General features: G+C 37.9%; 1 protein-coding gene across 1 annotated transcript; it reads left to right on the top strand.

Moving 5' to 3' along the window:
• Positions 1–873: 873 nt before the first annotated feature.
• LOC119790572 (CD63 antigen-like) lies at positions 874–9057 on the top strand. The gene is made up of 9 exons (XM_038296160.1): positions 874–1028; positions 2920–2973; positions 4376–4495; positions 4572–4646; positions 4738–4833; positions 4944–5060; positions 8070–8102; positions 8198–8281; positions 8901–9057. Exons 1-9 carry the CDS (start codon positions 969–971, stop codon positions 8970–8972), a joined length of 711 nt encoding a protein of 236 aa, XP_038152088.1. The 5' UTR covers positions 874–968; the 3' UTR covers positions 8973–9057.
• Positions 9058–18033: the final 8976 nt, after the last annotated feature.

The following is an 18033-nucleotide window of genomic DNA, read 5'->3' as shown; positions in this document are numbered from 1 at the left end:
CATTGAGCTGCGTCAGTCTGGGTTGCTGCTGCTGCTACTTTTAGACACAGCAGGCAAACCTGTGGCAAGCCGGGCGATGGGAAAGAAGGAGAAGATGATGAGAAAAAGAGAGCAGAGAAAATGTGGACTGCTGGAAGAACTGCAGTGAACTGGTGAAAGAAAAGTAAAATGGTGCTCAAAGATGACCCTGCACATTTAGAGGATGTTTGGCTCAACCTGCTGCTGTGAAGCAGGTTTCTCCACCATGAACAGAATCAAAAATAAATATGGATCCAGGCTCAGAATGAGCTCCTTGATATGTGCTTAAGAATGGCTTTGTCTCCATTCAAACCAGGTTTAAAGCCTTGCAGGGCAGCATAAAGCCCACTGCTCTCATTAAGACAGAAAAAAAAAAAAAAGGTCAGTTCAGGTGTTTTATGAAAAATGTGAATCAGGAAATTGTCTATATACCAAATGAACGATTGTTTTTGCCTACTTCAAAAACAATTTAGATTTTAAAATGGAAAAACTTTCTATTTTTTTATATTTTTTATTTGGATATATAAACACCTGCATTTATTATTATATTTACAGTTTAAAGTAACAAATTATAATAAAAAATGTATCTGGACCTTTACTGGTTGTTCATATTCTTTATTCGGACCCGGCTAATTTTTAATTGGTTACCCCTGGTATAGAGGCTACAGCTGATCACCTGTTGCCTTCATTTAGTGAATTTTGAATTGATACACTAAATTCTTCAAATGTAAAAGAAGAAAAAGCCAATTCTCAACCATCCTGTTAGATTTCATGTTATGAGGAATGATCATACTTTAGTAAGTAGGTGTGTCTTATTGGCTGCAGCTCTGTCCCAAACACCCACCTCATCACTGTTTAAACTCTCAGCAGGCTTTTTTGAACATCAGTACCAAACAGCATTCTTACGCTGTTCTTTCACTCTGCTTCTCAAAGATAAAAGGAAGAAAAAAATGGGGAAAATAAATGGATGCCTCAAGTGCGTTTTTATCTTCTTCAATGTGCTGTTTGCAGTAAGTAGAAATGCTTTTTCCAACCTTTGAGTTTTTTTTTATTTTTTTTTAATCAATTGTGAATTTAAACCCCAATTGGGACAAGCGTGTAAGATAATGGATGGATGGATGGTGAATTTAAATGAATTCTAAGCACCTTTAGTCTCTTTTAAACATGTTTTTTTTTTTTTATGAAAGATGGATGGATTTTCAAAACAAGCAAAAACTTAAAATGTATGGTTTTAACTTTAATGGATAAATGTTACCTTGTAAAGTGTACACCTTGTTGTGTAAAGTCGGCATTCTGCATCGGAAAAATAGAAAAACATTTCCTTTAAAGGGAGTTGAAAATGTTCCAGTCATCATATCTATTATTTTTTCAAATACTAAAACTAATTTCCTTTAATTATTTTCTGGTTAAAACTACGTTTATATTACAGGATGAGAACTTCAGTAAAAATTGAACATTACAGTTTGGTTCAAACCATTTTTATTTTTATTTTTTCTCAGAAGACTGATTTCCAGTAAACCTGTGGGGTGGGAGGGTTTTCTAATATAATGCCCACGGCCCCTCCTATATTTCCTGCTCTTACTTTAGGACATCATGTTCTTTTATTTGCTGCTCACATGCCAGCAGAGTCTGAGAAATATTTAAAGTGGGTTTATTGGTACAAGTATATAAGAGTTATTCCTTAGTAAAATATAGATATTTATTTTCACATTTATAGCCAGGAAAGGAAAATCATAAAATTCTCTCTAATTGTGAAAACAGCTCTGACTTATACTTTATGATTATATCATCCAGATTCTTAATAAAACAAGTAGAAATTTCTTCTATTTTTTGTGCGTTTGCTGGGTGTTTCTGCTGCGACAGTAGTGTTACTCACTCCTGTTTTAGCTCTCTGCCTCCCTCTAGTGTCCTCCAGATATAATCACACCTTTAACTGCCCTTGAAGTCGCAGGGGAGTCATACTTAAATGTCGAATCTGGCTTAAACATTTATATAAATGTACTCTTTATCACACAATATTGTCCCAAATGTTAGTAAATTGTACAAAGATCTGTGTTTTGTTTCCCCGTTATCTTATGCAGGCCAGTTAGTTATATGTCAGCCTGATCACCTAAGTTCGGCCAATCATATGTCAAGGGTCATCTGTCAATCAAATGTTTTCGGTCATAGCATCTTGATTCATATGTCAGAGCTAATATACACAACGGTTGAAATAAGAAATAAGAATAATTTACTTTACTATTGAGTTCCGTCCCAGTGTTCACGGGGATGGACGTCTGTGTCTTCGGCAGGCGTAGAGCTAACAGAACTGGCAGCGTTGTGAGGCAAGGGCTCAAGCATGTCGCCCTGCCATCCTCTTCCACAACATCTTCGTCCCCGCTTTCCTCCTCTAAGTCAAAAATATATGACGGAGGAGACTCATCCATGACCTCCGACACTAAACTCTCCTCCTCTTGCACGTTTCCTCTGTCCATAGCGTTCCTTGACTGTGTCGTTTCTAAGTCACCAATTTAGTGCTACTTGGTCCCAATGGAATTTCCTGTTGGGAAACTACTAGCACCAAGTTGCTAACTGGTTAGAAAGATGCTTCCAAGACACCGGCTACAATCAAACTTGCTTGCGAACCTTCAGCCACAACAATCCCGCCCCCTTGATAAACGACCAATCACATTCACTTTATTCACTCATGTAAAGTTGTGCACCACTTGGGAGAATTCGGAAATGGAACGGCCGTTTCCCTACAACTTTAAAATCCCCTTCAGAAATCCATAATTTTGTCACAATTGTTTTTAAACAACTGGTTCATCAAATAACAGGGTTACGCTCCATATTCATCAAGAACAATTCCTTTTTTATTCTATGTTTCATGTATGTTTCATTTTTTTCCCTCTCCTTTCCCAGATCCTGGGATGCGTGATGATATATGTTGCAGTGAGAGTCACTGTCGATGAAATGGTAAAATATTTAGATTATTTTTACAGTCATTAAATATGTAAATTATTGCTTCTACTATGAAATCACAAAGTAAAGAAACAATCATCCTCTTAACTGGAGCTGGATCTTCTAATAGCTTCCTGCTCTTTACACAATTCTTCGATATTAAGCACCAGTAATGATCTGAGAGAAATAACTGCTGGTGCCACAACCAGATCAATCCAAATTATGCAGATGATGCAAATGTTGAGTTGTTCTTAGTGTCACAACAGAATCTTCACTTGAAAACTGTCTTGGTGTTTTTAAAACGTTACATAGATGTTTGAACACTGATGACATAAACTAGACTTAAAGATACTAGATAAAAGTCTCCTCCTGTGTTTCTTTGGGAGATCTTTTTATTCATCTCAATCATAAAATAATTTCCAACTAATTCAAAATATTTCCTTCTATAAAGGCCAATTATTCACAGAGAACATTTTTAAGAAGTTGACATCCCATTATTTTCAGAGCAGTCATCCAAAACCTGAGAGTTCTATCTCAACCTCTCCAGGCCTCAGTTAGCAAGGTAGAAGTCAAAGTTAATGACCTGGCAGTTGGAATAAGACCAAACAGGTATGTCTCATTCATAACACCGAAGAAGAAAGCATCTCCTCTCTTGATAGTTAGGACTGCAATCTGCTTCAGATTGGACTTCAGTAAAGGACCTTGTAAAAAATGAGAACAAAATGGAAAAATCTGGGCTGTATGGCAGAGTTACTTGTATTGATTACACTGCTGTCAGTCCAAAAAGCAGCAGGCAGACCCCGGTTTTAAAGGCAGACCCAAGGCAGGACTAACTGTGTCAACAGAAACAAGTTAGAACCAATCAGATAACCATGGATATGAAGCATTTTTTGCGAATTTCCTACAGCAGGCAGTTGTATATGATAGTATTTTTAATTTGTGCATTCTATAAATCAAATCAGATCGTGCAGTACATAATAATGGGCATCATCAAATCATAACTTTGCCACACTGTTACCATTATGGTTACAGATAACCACTGTTGCATTATAGATAATTCTGCTCAGGCTGGATGACCCGGCTTGAGATATTTGACCGCAACATACATCTTAACGTTTGAAAAACAAAAACACAGCATATCAGAAGGACCTCAAACATGGTGTGTGAGGGATGATAACATCTTTTTCTGGCAGCTGCACTAATGAAGCTAACTTTCTGTAATATAGTCAATTTCAAACTCCATGGTGCACCTAAATATTCTGGAGTCAAATGGGAGGGTGTCGCTGAACTTGTAACCAAGCTGCGTCATCAATAAACAATTTCAAAAGAATAATTTTTTATGTATTCCATACAAACACTACAGTATAGACACGGTATGACTTGTGGTTGGTCTAAACAATTGTTTATGTCGAATCAGATATCATCATTTGGAGGCCCAGGAACAGGCTGGATCTGGGTGATTGCCATCAGCATCTTCGGTGTCTCCTTTCTGGGAATCTTTGCTGCCTGCAGTGAGAGGGTTCTTTTCCTCAAATTAGTACGTAGATGAGTCCAACAGCTCCACAGACAGGAAATCCTGACCAAAACACGACCTGAACGTGTTTCTTTTGCAGTTTGCAGGTTTCATGGTGGTGGGAATGATCATCATGCTAATCTTCGGAACAGTTGTGGCCGTTTTCCGAAACCAGGTAATCTGAAATAAATGGCTGGTGGTGCAGTAAAAAGTGCAGTCTGGTATAGTTCTTCTTCTTGTTATTTCATTGTTGTTTTACCTTTTAGTTAAAAAGCGCCTTTTCTAGTAAATCCAAAGAAATTATCAGCCAGATCATGGACAATGAAAAATCTCGCCAGATTCTCCTTTCCTTGCAAGAACAAGTAAGACTTTTATTTTTTTAGGGACACCTTTACAGAATGCATTTACTTTATGGCACATCACATGATTAGGTTTTGTACGGAAGTCTTCTGAAAACCATCTTTGATTTCAGGCTAAGTGCTGTGGAGTGGGTAGTGCTGCAGACTGGGGCACAGAAATACCTTCCAGCTGTGAATGCAAGGAGGGTATTGGACTCGATGGAAAGGCTCAATGTGGACCCAAACCCGCGGTAGGTTTGACAGAACAAGTCTGAACCATGTCAACAAACAGACACAACTGATGTCCGAATACTCAAAGGATGTCCAGTTCTGGACAGATGTTTCAGTCCACTCAAATTCTGAGGTTTTGGAAATGAATTTGAATGATGCCTTCAAGTGTGTAAATGTCTTGTTACAAATGCATGACTGATTATAAAATTTCAGAGGAAAAGATGATTAAATGCAATTAGAGGACTACCATGGAATATGTCTAAATTTTCCAGAAAGTTTTTTTACAGTCACAAAAAAAAAAAAATTGTTATGACGCTGAAGTAAAAATCTGGAAGACTCTTAACATCTTCACATGAAGCACCTGCGATGTCCCTTTGTTAAGCTCCAGACAATCAAGTTTGGGCCACTTTTTTCCCAAAGCCAATCCTCTTTCAAGATCCCCTTCATTCCCCTTCAAGCTCATGGCCTTGCTTCTCTCTCTTGTTCGCAAATGAGCTTTCACCCACCTCCCCCCCGTCTCCTCCCTCATTCCCAGATTATTCTTAGTCCCATTCACTCTCTGGCTTATTCCACCACCAGTATCTGCGGCCGGTGGAGACGACTAGTCTAATGCTTTTCTATGTTGCTCTTCCAAGAGTATGTTGATTCACAGAATCAAAGTCCTCTGCTGGGGCCTGAGCACTAAATAACTTTCATTTATGTCTTCATCTTCTTCAGTCTCCTTTAACCCCAGTCGGCCTCATCAGATGGCCGCTCACACTGGTGGAGGTTCTGCTGGAGGCTCCTTCCTGTTAAAAGGGAGTTTTCCTCTCCACTGTCGCTAAATGCATCCTCAGTGCGAGGGATTGCAGAGAGTCAATAAGTCAATGCAATCAATAAGTTTTCCTTAGAGATATTTTGAAGAATATGATTGTGTTACCTGGATAAATAAATTGAATACTTTTCTAATTGCAGCTGTTCTCTGTGAGTCTCTCAGGGTTGAAATAAGTTTACAAGAAAAATTTTTTCCTGAATAAAATCATGCATCTCTGAAAGCTACAGTGTGTAATTTTCAGCGACATCTAACGTCCAGACTGCAGACTGCAGCAAAATGAACGTCTCCCCCCCACCGCTTCTCCCCCCCAACAGTACGGCAAGCGTTAGGGGACAAAATGTCTTCCACGACGTCCGCATCACCTACCTTCTCAAGTGATGAGGTTTGTTTACATAGATAATTTTACAGATAGTATTTCATTAGTCTGTGTAGGGTATAGATTTCATGTAGACTTTAGATAATAAATATACCCGTTATTTTTTCTACATCGTTGTGACGTTTTGGTGAGCTGCTTTGCATGGTGATATAAACAGACGAAGGAATTGTAGTCATTAGTTTAACAGCAAGATTGTGTTCGCTGGAAGAATATATATTCCCCGTTTACAGAGTCCAAGTCTTGTTTGTGGCACGGGGGTTACAAGGCGAGGAAGAGGGAGAGGAAGAGGGCAGAGAGGCCGGGGTGGGCGTGCAGCTAGGGCCAGGCGAGGGAGGGGAGCCAGCGGGGTGAGAGCAGAGGAAGAAAGGCTTGAAGATCTCCAAAGGAGCCGGAGAGAAGTAACCGAGGTATATATCCAGAAAATTATTTTACAGAAAATTACTGAATCATTACCTGTGAAACGTCAGGGACGTTGCTGAATAAGTATACTGGAGAGTAACAGCATCATCACGCAGCATGTTATTGTTTTAGACAGGTCTGAGCATCCTGTACTCCAAAAACTGCAGTGATATTAGACAATTGTGTGTGTAGGATTAATTACCTGTCCAAGAGAAAACTGGCAACTTGAGCGTCACTTTGAAAACCTTTTTCCTCCATCAGTGACTTCCATCGTGTAAATGCCGTGCCAATGTTGATCCGTGTTTTTTGTCGTTTCTTGTCACGCTTGCGTTTATTCTCGTCGTGTTTCCGCTTCTTAGATGACGGGGGTTCGGTGTCCGCCGCTTTTCGTTGTGATACAGAGTAGGCATGATCCTCCATTCGTCTGATGTTTGGCCACACAGTGCCAAACAGTTTGCAAAGTCACTCGCGCCTGCCGCCTTGTTCACCTTTCTTGTTACTGAAGCGCAGTATACCTGCTTCTTCTTCTTCTTTGGTTTCAGGCAGACTAAACGCTTCTCAGGCATAGTACTGCCATCTACTGTTCAGTACCGTCTCAGTTAATCTCTCTCAACTTGCCGTAGTTATTTTCGAGCGTAATGGGCGATCTCGCAATCGCTAGTTTGTTGCCTCTGCGCTTGCCGTAGCGCAAAGATGTCAGCCTCCATGGCTGCGAGACCCGCTCCTATGTAATTATAAATAACGAATTCTAAGGCAACGCAAATATTATGGTTAAATGGCTGAGCTCATAGGTGATGATAAATAACATAGTTATGTATAATATATTAAATTTCTGACTTTATATCCCTGTAATTATTACACACTGTAGCTCTGAAATTAAATCCTATGATAATTTTTTTTAAATAAAAGCTACATTTTTAAAATATTATTAGTCAGACATTTAGGACAGAAAACCAAAAGGCCTTCAAGATTGATATGTCGCATTTATTCAATGCAACCCTTGATATTTTCATGGTGTAAGCAGAACATCTGCGCTTGTTTTAATGGATCAGAACCAACTGCTTCTCCCAGATGCAGAGACATGCCATGATCGCCTTGAATGGAATCAACAATACTTGTCTGAGAATGTGAGGAAGAAGCAACAACAACATCACCTCCTAAAAAAATTCAAACTAGCACTTCCCATCTTTTCCTTTTTAAATTCCAGTAGTGGTTAGTTCTAAGACTGCATCCTGGTGAAACAGATCATACAATCATTGAAGGACCTAAATGACCTGCCTGAGCGATAGAGGGAAAATTCAACTGTCTGCCAGATTTCATGGGCAAACCTCTAAGTTCATCTGTATTTGTATTTATTTTTTGGTAACTGTCCTATTTTCACAAACATCAGTTTTATCTGAAAGTCTAAAATTTCACTGATAGAAAGTAATCTTCTTACAGGGATCCACGGGACCGGATAGGATCTATTCCCAGGTATTAATTCACATTTGTTCAGTGCAAACACCATTCACTTCATATTCTGGTCCTAAATAATAACTTGTTTAATTTTCCTACCTTCATCTCCGCAGTCCTGTGGCCTTATCATCTTTAATATAACTGACCCCTCTTTGCGCGTCTGTATTGGCTTCCTTTTTGGATTCGCCGTCACTGCAGTAAGTCCAACAGATACTCTTTTTATTGGTTCATTTGCTATTAGCATATGATCATGCCACAAAAAACACATAAAAAAAACAAACCCAGGCTTTTGCATTTTAGGTTGCAAGAAACTCTTTTCCATTAAGAGTTTGAAGCATTTAATAAATCATAAAATAATTTTGTCAAAATAACAGATTCATTTGTTAATGTAATAAATATCCTAGACATGGTTTTCTACATTTAGAAACAAACATAATGGTTATGTATGGTTATGTTTTTAGCGACCATCTATCTTAAAATGGGAAGCAACAAGTCCAGCCTATGAAGGTCCATAGAATGTCGGGTCTGCTTTCACAGTTTAAGGCTTTTCATAATGTAATGCCTGATAAGTCTCTGTTTGAATTAAAGTTTAAGGAAAAAAGGCAAAAACATCAAAAGAGTGCCGACATAGCGACAAAAGATCCTTATTTTTGACAGAGAAACCACGAATCGATGTTTGCAAAGCATCCAGGAAATATAAACATGAAACCTGAATATGAGATCTTTAAGATTTGTGGGTTATAACAGAAACCTTCATCGTATTAAAAATCATCTGTTTCCTTCACTGACCGCCTGTTTGTCTGCCTCTCCTTACAGTTGATGGGCCTGCTTATCTCCCTCTTCATGATCCGTCAGGTCACTCATCACAGCAGCATGGGGACTTTCTAAACATCCTCTTCTGAATTTCACCCTCTGTAATATAACCAGTGGTCTATGTTTTTCATTTAAAAAATAAAAAAAATATATACTTGTTGATGTTGCGCATATTTGCCTCAGAGGTTGTATTAATAAGGATCCCCATATATATATATATATATATATATATATATATATATATATATATATATATATATATATATATATATATATATATATATATATATATATATATATATATATATATATATATATATACACACACAAGTATTTTTGTACAGCTTTATGTTTTATGACTATTTGAAAGTAAAATCCAAAGTATCTTTTAAACCTTACAAAATGTTAGCATCCATTGAGGATGAATTAATGAAAAAATAGAGACCTGAACCTATTAGGTTTCTCATTTAAAGAGATAGCAGATTTTAACCCTTTATAGGGCAAGTTAGTGTTTTTGATCACTTGCATACCCGTTGCAAATGGAGTCCCCCTCCGTCCCTCAATGAGGTCTAGAAGCACAAGATCTATATCCAGCTATTTTGCAAAGATACTGCTACATGGCTGTACATCTTATTTTGGTATTTGACCAATTAGATGAGCCCTTGAAAGATTTATTAGCTATTGTAAGTAGAAAAAAAAGTTAACAAGTCAAGAAAAAAAAGGTAGAAAGCTAATTGAAAAGTAAAGTTAAAAAGTTAAAAAGCCTAGTTAAAAATTATATTTAGGTTTATAAACTAAAAAATGTAAATACCAGTATCGGCACTAATGCCTCTAAGATTATGTTGTACCAAAAAAAAAAAAAAATTGTTTCTTTCACTGTCAGAGTGTTTTTCATGGATCTCATTAATTAATTTTTTTTTGGATTTCAAAGTATTTCACTGAGTGCCCTATAAAGAGTTTTAAATCAAAACATGGACTGTATTTCTCATTGTTTACCTTCTAGTTTCTCCATTCTGGTCTCCTGAACCAGGATCTACAATTTGCAATTGGCTTTCTGGACCTTCGGCAATGAACCCTAATAACTTTGGATAATGATATTAAAGAACCAAATATATATATTTTAAATATATTAAAAGGAAAGTTTGAAAAGTTATATTTTTTAATAATTAAATGTACATTAAACTTCCACAACATAATCACAGTAAAGGAACAATTTATATTATTTTAGTTCTATTTTTTTTTTTTTTATCAGTTTGGAAACTTTGTAGCATTTCATCATTACATCATTTGCCACAATGATCATCATTTCCATAAAAAAAATACATCCAATATTTTCTTTTTCTTAGACATAAATTACATAAAATGTTGGTTAAAAAAACAAAACCTTTTCTCAAGTAGATAATGACACAAACATTTATGAGTTGACCATCTAAAAAAGGTTATGAAACATATGAGGCTCTGTTAGACTTAGACTTAGACTTAGACTTAGACTTCTTTATTTGTCATTTTGTATGCACAGGGTGCATACAGAACGAAATTGCGTTACATACAGCTTATGAACGTTGCATTGATATTTCACAATGGCACGAGTTATAGAAAAATACAAAAAGTGCAGCAGTGGTCAAAGTGTGAACAGTGCAGAGGATAAGAGACAGTGTGCAAGTTGCAGTGGTTCAGTGCAAAATGGCATTTGTGCAAAAAATGCGTTATTGAAAAATACAATGAGATGAACAATTTAAAGGGCTAAAAGTTAAAAGTTCAGCAGCATTTGATGCCCGATAATGTGCAATAGGTGCAGAGTTCGGATTGTGGATCAAAGGTTCAACAGTCTGATGGCAGTGGGGAAGAAGCTGTTGCACAACCTGGTGGATCTGTTATTGCCAAAGTGTTGTGATCTTTGATACATCTGACTGGATAAAATCAGTTCAGTTACTCGTGTGTTCAGTATGAAGAAATGGTAAACAGTTCAATCTATCTCATGGACCTGACTCCAGTTACAGTAAAAGGAGGGTGTCTGGAGTAACAAGGTGTTTATGAAAAAAGCTCATTGACCAAGAATGTTTATGTGCTTAAGGAAAGGTATAAAATATACAGTCTCTGTTCTAAATGTGTGAAGGTTTCTGGAGATGTGTTTGTGATTCAGGACGGCTGTTAATAAAACTATCTTCCCATCTGGTGCACAAGAGAAGATCGTGTTGAGCGTTTTTTTTTCTGTTTGAGCAAATATACAACTTACATTAAAATGTATTGAGTTAGCTTAAGTTTTTACGCAGCTGGATTTAAAAGTTTAGGCCTAAATCTTTAAAGTTATTATGTCACGGTCTTGGTTCTGTTATGTTTTCTTTCGACTAGTGATGTTATGAGATGAGCCGAGGCTTCGAGGCGTGTGTCGAGTAATGGAGGGGGCGTTTCCCCGAAGCGCGTGTCGAGGCGTGATTCATTTAGAGGAGGGGCCAAAATTGATGACATCCGAGACCTCGCTACCGTGATACAACGTGACCGCTTCAGTAAGTGGTTCAGGAAGCGCAAGAATTTTGACAGGCATCTAAACAGCCTCAGTGTTCAGTCAAGATGTGGGAATTTGGAGGAGAGCTGCTCTCAGCTGGATAAAGTTTGGATAGATTCCAAGAATAAATTGGTTGTTTTTCCAACCAATGTAGTTGCTTAAAGCTAATTTGGTTTGAATAAACAATGTAATGATCAAAATTTGAGCAAACCACTGAACAAAGTCAGTGTTAACACGTCAGTGTTGAGAAGTATTTTCTCCTAGTTCAGACTATCTACATGAGTGGCATTGTCTGTAAGAGACAGGCTCTCACTCTAGAGGTTGACAGTTCAAGACCGGTCTTTCTCTTTTGAAAGTTGCGATTAAACTTAATTATTTTGGCTGATGAGACTAATTTGCATTGTTTTGCACGAATAAAAATATAGATTGGGTAAATTAGGTCGGTTTAGTCAAAAGATTGGTTGAACACAACTTCCAACCTGATTGAAACCAAAAAAAAAAGTTTATTTGACTAAAATGGCAGAAAAATGGTGCACCTTAAATGAGTGTTCTAGGAAACTTTACACTTAAAAAAAAACTTACAAAAGATTTTATTATGCACACCAACCATTAACAATTTCAAGGGAACTTAAAAAGGGATAAAAAGAAAAACAATTGCAAAAAAAATCACAGATTTTATTACAAACTGTGGTTCTGCCCTCCACCAGGAGGTGGTGACATGTTCACATGAAGCCTCATGAACTGTGGGGATCGTTGAAGCAATCTGGCCAAACGGTTCAATGCCTCATGAGGCTTCATCTCACCATCACTACTTTTGACTATTCAGTTTTACTCTGCTCCATGCTTTCTAGTTTTATTGGTTTAATTCCTATCTTGTTGTGTTTGCTGGATATATTTCAGTTCTTAGGTTTGTATTTGTTGCCCTCTGTTACCCTCTTGTGTTGGTCTCTTTTCCCTAGCTCCTTTCTAGACTCCTCTCTTCACACCTGCTCCCAATCAGCTCATTAGTCCTCTCTTTGTTCTGTCTCCCATAAATACTGTCCTTGTGCAGTTCTTCAGTGCTGGGACCTCGTATCTCCTCACCTTTCCCTGACTCCACGTGAGGTTTACACTATTGTCTCCATGGCTCTGGTTAAGTTTTACATTTTAAGTTAGATTTTGGATTCTTGCCTCTTTTACCTGTGTTGATTCATTGAGAACTGCAAGAACTCACCTATGCATCTGGGTCCTCAAAACCTCCACACAACCTGACATATTATTCCTTAAAAAATGGTAACCTATTTTTTCCAAAAAAAAACATTTTGTAAACACAAAAGAATTTAAAGGAATTTAATCCATGTTGTGTAATGGTGTTCTGAATAATGATGAAATTCCAACAGTGTTCTATTTGGGTCCTCCTATGTCGGTCATCAGTAAGTTTTTTTTTAGTATTTCATCAAAGCCTTTTTCAATATTCTGCTTACCTCCACCTGTCTGCAATACCTGCTTCCACAGCCTGATAGATGTCAGATTTAAAGTATTAAATCGTATCTGTCTATTACATTTAAGATACTAAATATTGGAAAATTCTTTTTTTTATTCCTCATCACATATTTCTTCTCAAGGCTACTCCATAAGAATGTTAAATCAGAAAACCTGGTATACGGACAGAAAAGTATACATTTCTACCAATTCTGGTATTCAACAAAACAAAATATTGTAGGAAAAATCTAAAAAAAATAACAAAATGGGGAAGTAAAAATAGTTTTCTAAATATTCAGAAAACAAAATCTATGTAAAGGTTCTACTTCAAGAGGCTACTTTAAAGCAATGCACAATAATATATTTTATAATAAAATATTTATCATTCATTCACTTGATCATTTTACTGCACGGCAGACTCAACGGATAGAAAATAACTGAACAACAAAGCTATCTTAAAAGCAGTAAGTCTCTGTTAGAACTGGAGTTTGTGACTGATGCGATTTTGCTTTATTCTTTATTCTGGGGATTAACGTCAGTAAATGTAAAAGTAGTGAGTGATGTTACACCTAGACTTGACAAACCTAAGTTAGTCAAGAAACCTCTGTTATCTGTCATAGATTAACACAAGCCCACACAGCTTTCTCCACTGCAGGTGGGCACAAAGGTGTCAGCCGCAAAGGTTGTTATTCTCCGTCACAATCTGTTTTCACCAGCACAGAGTTCACGCAAATAACACTTTCCTTTGCTGTACTTTCAGCTTAACATCCTATTTAAGATATTTTATTGTGTCTATATGTAGAAGTGAGGTTTAATTAGCGATGCAATGATCCAATTCTTTCAAATTTGATACCGATACTTGGGCTAAGCGTATCGGCCAATAACCAATACGGATCCGACTCAATTGTTGAATGAGTCAACAATATATCTTGCGATCTCAGTGAATGCTGTAGCCCTGGCATGAATATAAAAAAAACCCCAAAAATTATTACAGCTACAGATGTACTGTATATTATTTGTGAGCAAATAAAGAGCAAGTAAGCAACAAAAAGAAAGAATGGATTGAATCTCCGATATCCAATTGCCATAGGTGTCAAGTAACAAAGTGTAAATACTTTGTTACTGTACTTAAGAGCACTTGTTAGGTATCTATACTTTATTTTTCTTCCTACTTTTGACTTCTACTTTTTACATTTTTACACAAGTACCTGTACTTTCTATTCCTTACATTTTAAAAACAAACGTTACTTGTTACTCTTGGCTTCGGTTTGATGTTTATATTTATTTCACGTCATGAGCGCCATCCACATCTAGTAAAAACTTTTGTTATTGGATGAGTCATATAACGCAAACACTCATTGGTTAGCTAAAGGAAATCATCAGAAGCAAGCAGGTGTTCTTCAAACTGCAAACCTGAATTGTCTATGCCATGCTACAATGTAGGATTCAGAAAAAGATGTTGAAATGTCTGAAAGGTCGAACACAGGCGAGGGCGTATCGGGAGATGGAGACCAACAAGACCTCCCTCATCCTTGGCCCTATCTCAAAGAATTTTTCAAAATAGTCAAAAAATTTAGCTTTCAATTCATATATATGGGCATCTGGCTTTTTTTTTTTTTTTAAGTTTTATACTTTAGGTAGTTTTTGGAGCACATACTTTTTCACTTTTACTTGAGTAAAGAGGTCAAGTTGATACTTCAATTTTTACCAGAGTTTTTTTAAACTGCAGCATCTATACTTCTACTTAAGTAACAAATGTGTGTATTTTTGACACCACAGCCAATGGCTGATATCCGATCCACCAAATTAGTCAATATTTGAGTCGATGTCTGATCCAGGTATCTGTTCGGTGAATCTCTAGATCAGTGGTCTCCAACCCTGGTCCTCAAGATCTACTGTCCTACAGATTTTAGATGCATCCCTGCTTCAACACAGCTGAATCAAAAGATTGATTACCTTTTCAAGCCATTCACTTGATTCAGCTGTGTTGAAGCAAGGATGCATCTAAAATCTGTAGGACAGTAGATCTTGAGGACCAGGGTTGGAGACCACTGCTCTAGATCATAGGTATTAAACAAAACTAACTTTTTTTGGTAAAACTGAAAGATGTAAGCTTCAAATGTTTATAACATCTGGTCCATAAGTACAGCTTCTCCAACACAGTGCTTCACTTACTCATTTATGTTACATAATAGATGTACTTTTTAAGCCCACATTTCTGAATTTCAAATGTTGCTTTAATTTCTCTGATGTTATATTCTAGACTTGTTGATCACAAGGTTCTCAAGCAGCCATGACCTCTTTTCGGCAGCCGCATCTCACACATGGGACTTTTTCCAGAAACAGTCCACCAATGGTTTCTCATCTTTGTACACACAGTTTCAGTATCAGAAGCAGAAGTGTGGTTGACACTGTTCTAAGGTATTACATTTACCAACATGCAATGCTACTTTGCTTCTAAGACTGACTGAAGAACTACCTCTTATTCTAATTTACTTAGAAGCAGATTGCATTTGTGGCAATCTAGGTGGGAGAAAATTGGACTTAATTAGACTTGCAGTTAAACAAGATAAAATATATACATAAGCAAGATCATTACAAAATAAATTAAGGATGAAGACATAATTTCTAATCATTACTTATGACACATAAATAAATAGTGTTAAAGCAGTTTAAAATACACCCAGTGTAGGTGTAGAAGCCATTTACCTTTTTTCTGTATGTTTTGAAGTTAGGGAGCTGAGGCAGAGGCATTTCTTGCTAGAAAAAAGGTTCAAGTTTATTTAACGTCCTCAAATGGAGAGAAATGCTCTGACTGAGGCATTTCAGTACATAATTTTATACAGCAACTCCCAATACGCACGCTCTCACTTGGAACTATTCCCCCCTACATAAAGAACTTTCTCACACACGAACATTTGAAGGAAAAACAACTTGAGTTCACCAAGACTGTTTGCTATTAGGTTAATATATCTTTCACTGGCCAGATGGATCTCCTTAAAACAACAGTTCTCTCCTTCCTGCCATGAAGGAAGCTGTATAACTCTAATTTCTCATGACCTTCGTTTGGAGCCTGTGAGGCTAAGAACAGACAAAGTTTACTACACAACGTATCTCCATCAGCGGGTGCATTTCCTTTTGTTATTATGTTGGATGGGTTTATTTAAGGTCAAGAGTCATAGGTGTTACTAAATGACCAGAGGCAAACTAATTTCTATTGTGATAAGTTAGAAGCTATATTGGTTTATTTTGTTGTAAATGAGAAGACAATGGACATAGGAAAATAAATGGCTTAAGCGTAACTGCAAAGAAGACTTGTGTATGTAAGGCCAAAGCCTACCAGGAGACAAAGCAACCAGATTTTAGCTGGTACACTGGGTATCTATCATTTGTTCACTTGACCACCACACTGCATAACAGGCTCAGCCGATAGAAAACAGAACAACTAAGCTTGCGTACAAACAGTTAGTCTCTGGCCGATGCTTTCATAGAACAGGACAGATGGACCCAGTATTCAAGGTGAGACAGTCAGTAGGAAAGTTCAAAAAAGCTTATTAACATAAAAGAAACAGAAACAGAACAGGAGCACGGGGCTGTGGCTCACGACAGGAGGGGGGCGGGGTACCGCCCAATCACAGGCACTCTGGTTGTGGGGAAACACAGGTAAGTGATCACGATCATCTGACAGAAGAGGATTGTCTGTGTGAGTCATTACCTGGTTTAATAGTCCAGTCCAGCATAGTCAGCAATCCATTAAGGGGGAGGCCGATGGGCTTCCAACCGACTGATTCACACAGAGTGTCCCCGATGCTGCAGCCCCAGAGGGCTTGCAGAAAGTTGATCCAAGTCATGGAAAGACAGATCAGGCAGGAACAGTAGGATCCAGACTTCCAGAAATTCTTAGAGCTCTCAGGCAGGTTCAGAGTCCGACAGAGTTCAAGACATTGAACCAGGATGAGCAGGACTTTAAATTGGTCTCCTCCTTGGAGGATAAAACTGATCCTCCCCGTGTTCCGAGCCAAAACCCTGACCACTCAGAGGGGAAGGAAAAGGACATGATCAGGAGACAAGACAGACACAAAACCCTCTCTTTCCACAGGCTAAAAACTGACTAACAGACGAAGAAGGAAAACAAAGAAAAAACAAATAACGATCTTACATCGATTACTCTGGCTTAACCGAATATAAATCAACAGACACAGGTGGATGAGATGAGTAATTAGAAAACCCGGCAGAGTTAGGCAGGTGAGTGAAATGAACAATTAATGAACTGCTTAATTTTTTATGCTTTCAAAAGTTTAGTTCTGATGCGCAGCTGAAGCAACTTTCCTGCTCTGGCTGCGCGGTGGAAAAAGTGTGTCTGATGCACGTTGGGCAGAGCTACCCTATCCTTTCTTTGCCTGTAACAATGGCAGCTCTATTTTCTGTTACCATCCTGTCTTCAAATATTATTTCTGTCAGAGACGCTCAGACCCCCTGTACACAGGCGGTGGTTGCTACTAGGAAACCCATTCAACAGCTGGCTATGGCCTGGTCGCCTCCTCACGGTTTACTGCGGCGACAGGAAGGTCTTTTTTATGCACGTCATCCAAACTGCAGGCACCAGGATAATAAAAGCGAATGTGTTTTGCTGGCAGATTTCAACATTTTAAGTTAATTTAGGAGTTAATAAACTATTTCAGAGGAGTGATCATAGCGCTCCGCATCATCAATGCTGCATGTCTCCCTGCCAGCTCCGTGCTCTGCTGCAGACAGCATGCACGACACGTTTATGTATTTTGAAGGTGTGGTTTCGTGGGGTGGTCTGAAGGAGAGGCATGGTTGTGTATGTTCAAAAATATAGCTTGCTGGAACCGTTTTTTCCAAGATCTCCTACTGCACCTACTGCTGCTATCAAAGTTTCCTTTGATAGCAGCAGATGAAATGTGAATAAACCCTGACGCAGAGATGGTAACTGCAGTTAAAACAGTGAACTTTCATTCAGTTTATTGTGAAAAATGAATAATGACTCAGGAATGCATTAATCAATGATGAGGCTGAAAGACCCGTTAGCTTAGCTGGCCCTAATGGTTCTGGTTCCAGTCTGGTCCAACTGGAACAAAGAGAGGGTTAGCTCTTGATGTAGCACTCGTTTAGTCTATAGTCAGAGTTAGCATTCACTCAAACCTT

This window comes from Cyprinodon tularosa, unplaced genomic scaffold (assembly GCF_016077235.1).
Source record: "Cyprinodon tularosa strain WSP-4 unplaced genomic scaffold, ASM1607723v1 ctg369, whole genome shotgun sequence".
In the NCBI taxonomy this organism is placed as follows: domain Eukaryota; kingdom Metazoa; phylum Chordata; class Actinopteri; order Cyprinodontiformes; family Cyprinodontidae; genus Cyprinodon; species Cyprinodon tularosa.
This window is presented reverse-complemented; position numbering and strand designations above follow the sequence as displayed.

Excerpts from the sequence above, each read along its gene's own strand:
- LOC119790572 (XM_038296160.1), top strand. The coding sequence starts at position 969 with ATGGGGAAAATAAATGGATGCCTCAAGTGCGTTTTTATCTTCTTCAAT. Across the intron at positions 1,029-2,919 it reads TCTTCAATGTGCTGTTTGCA|ATCCTGGGATGCGTGATGAT; the intron begins GTAAGTAGAAAT and ends CTCCTTTCCCAG. Across the intron at positions 4,647-4,737 it reads TGGCCGTTTTCCGAAACCAG|TTAAAAAGCGCCTTTTCTAG; the intron begins GTAATCTGAAAT and ends TTTACCTTTTAG.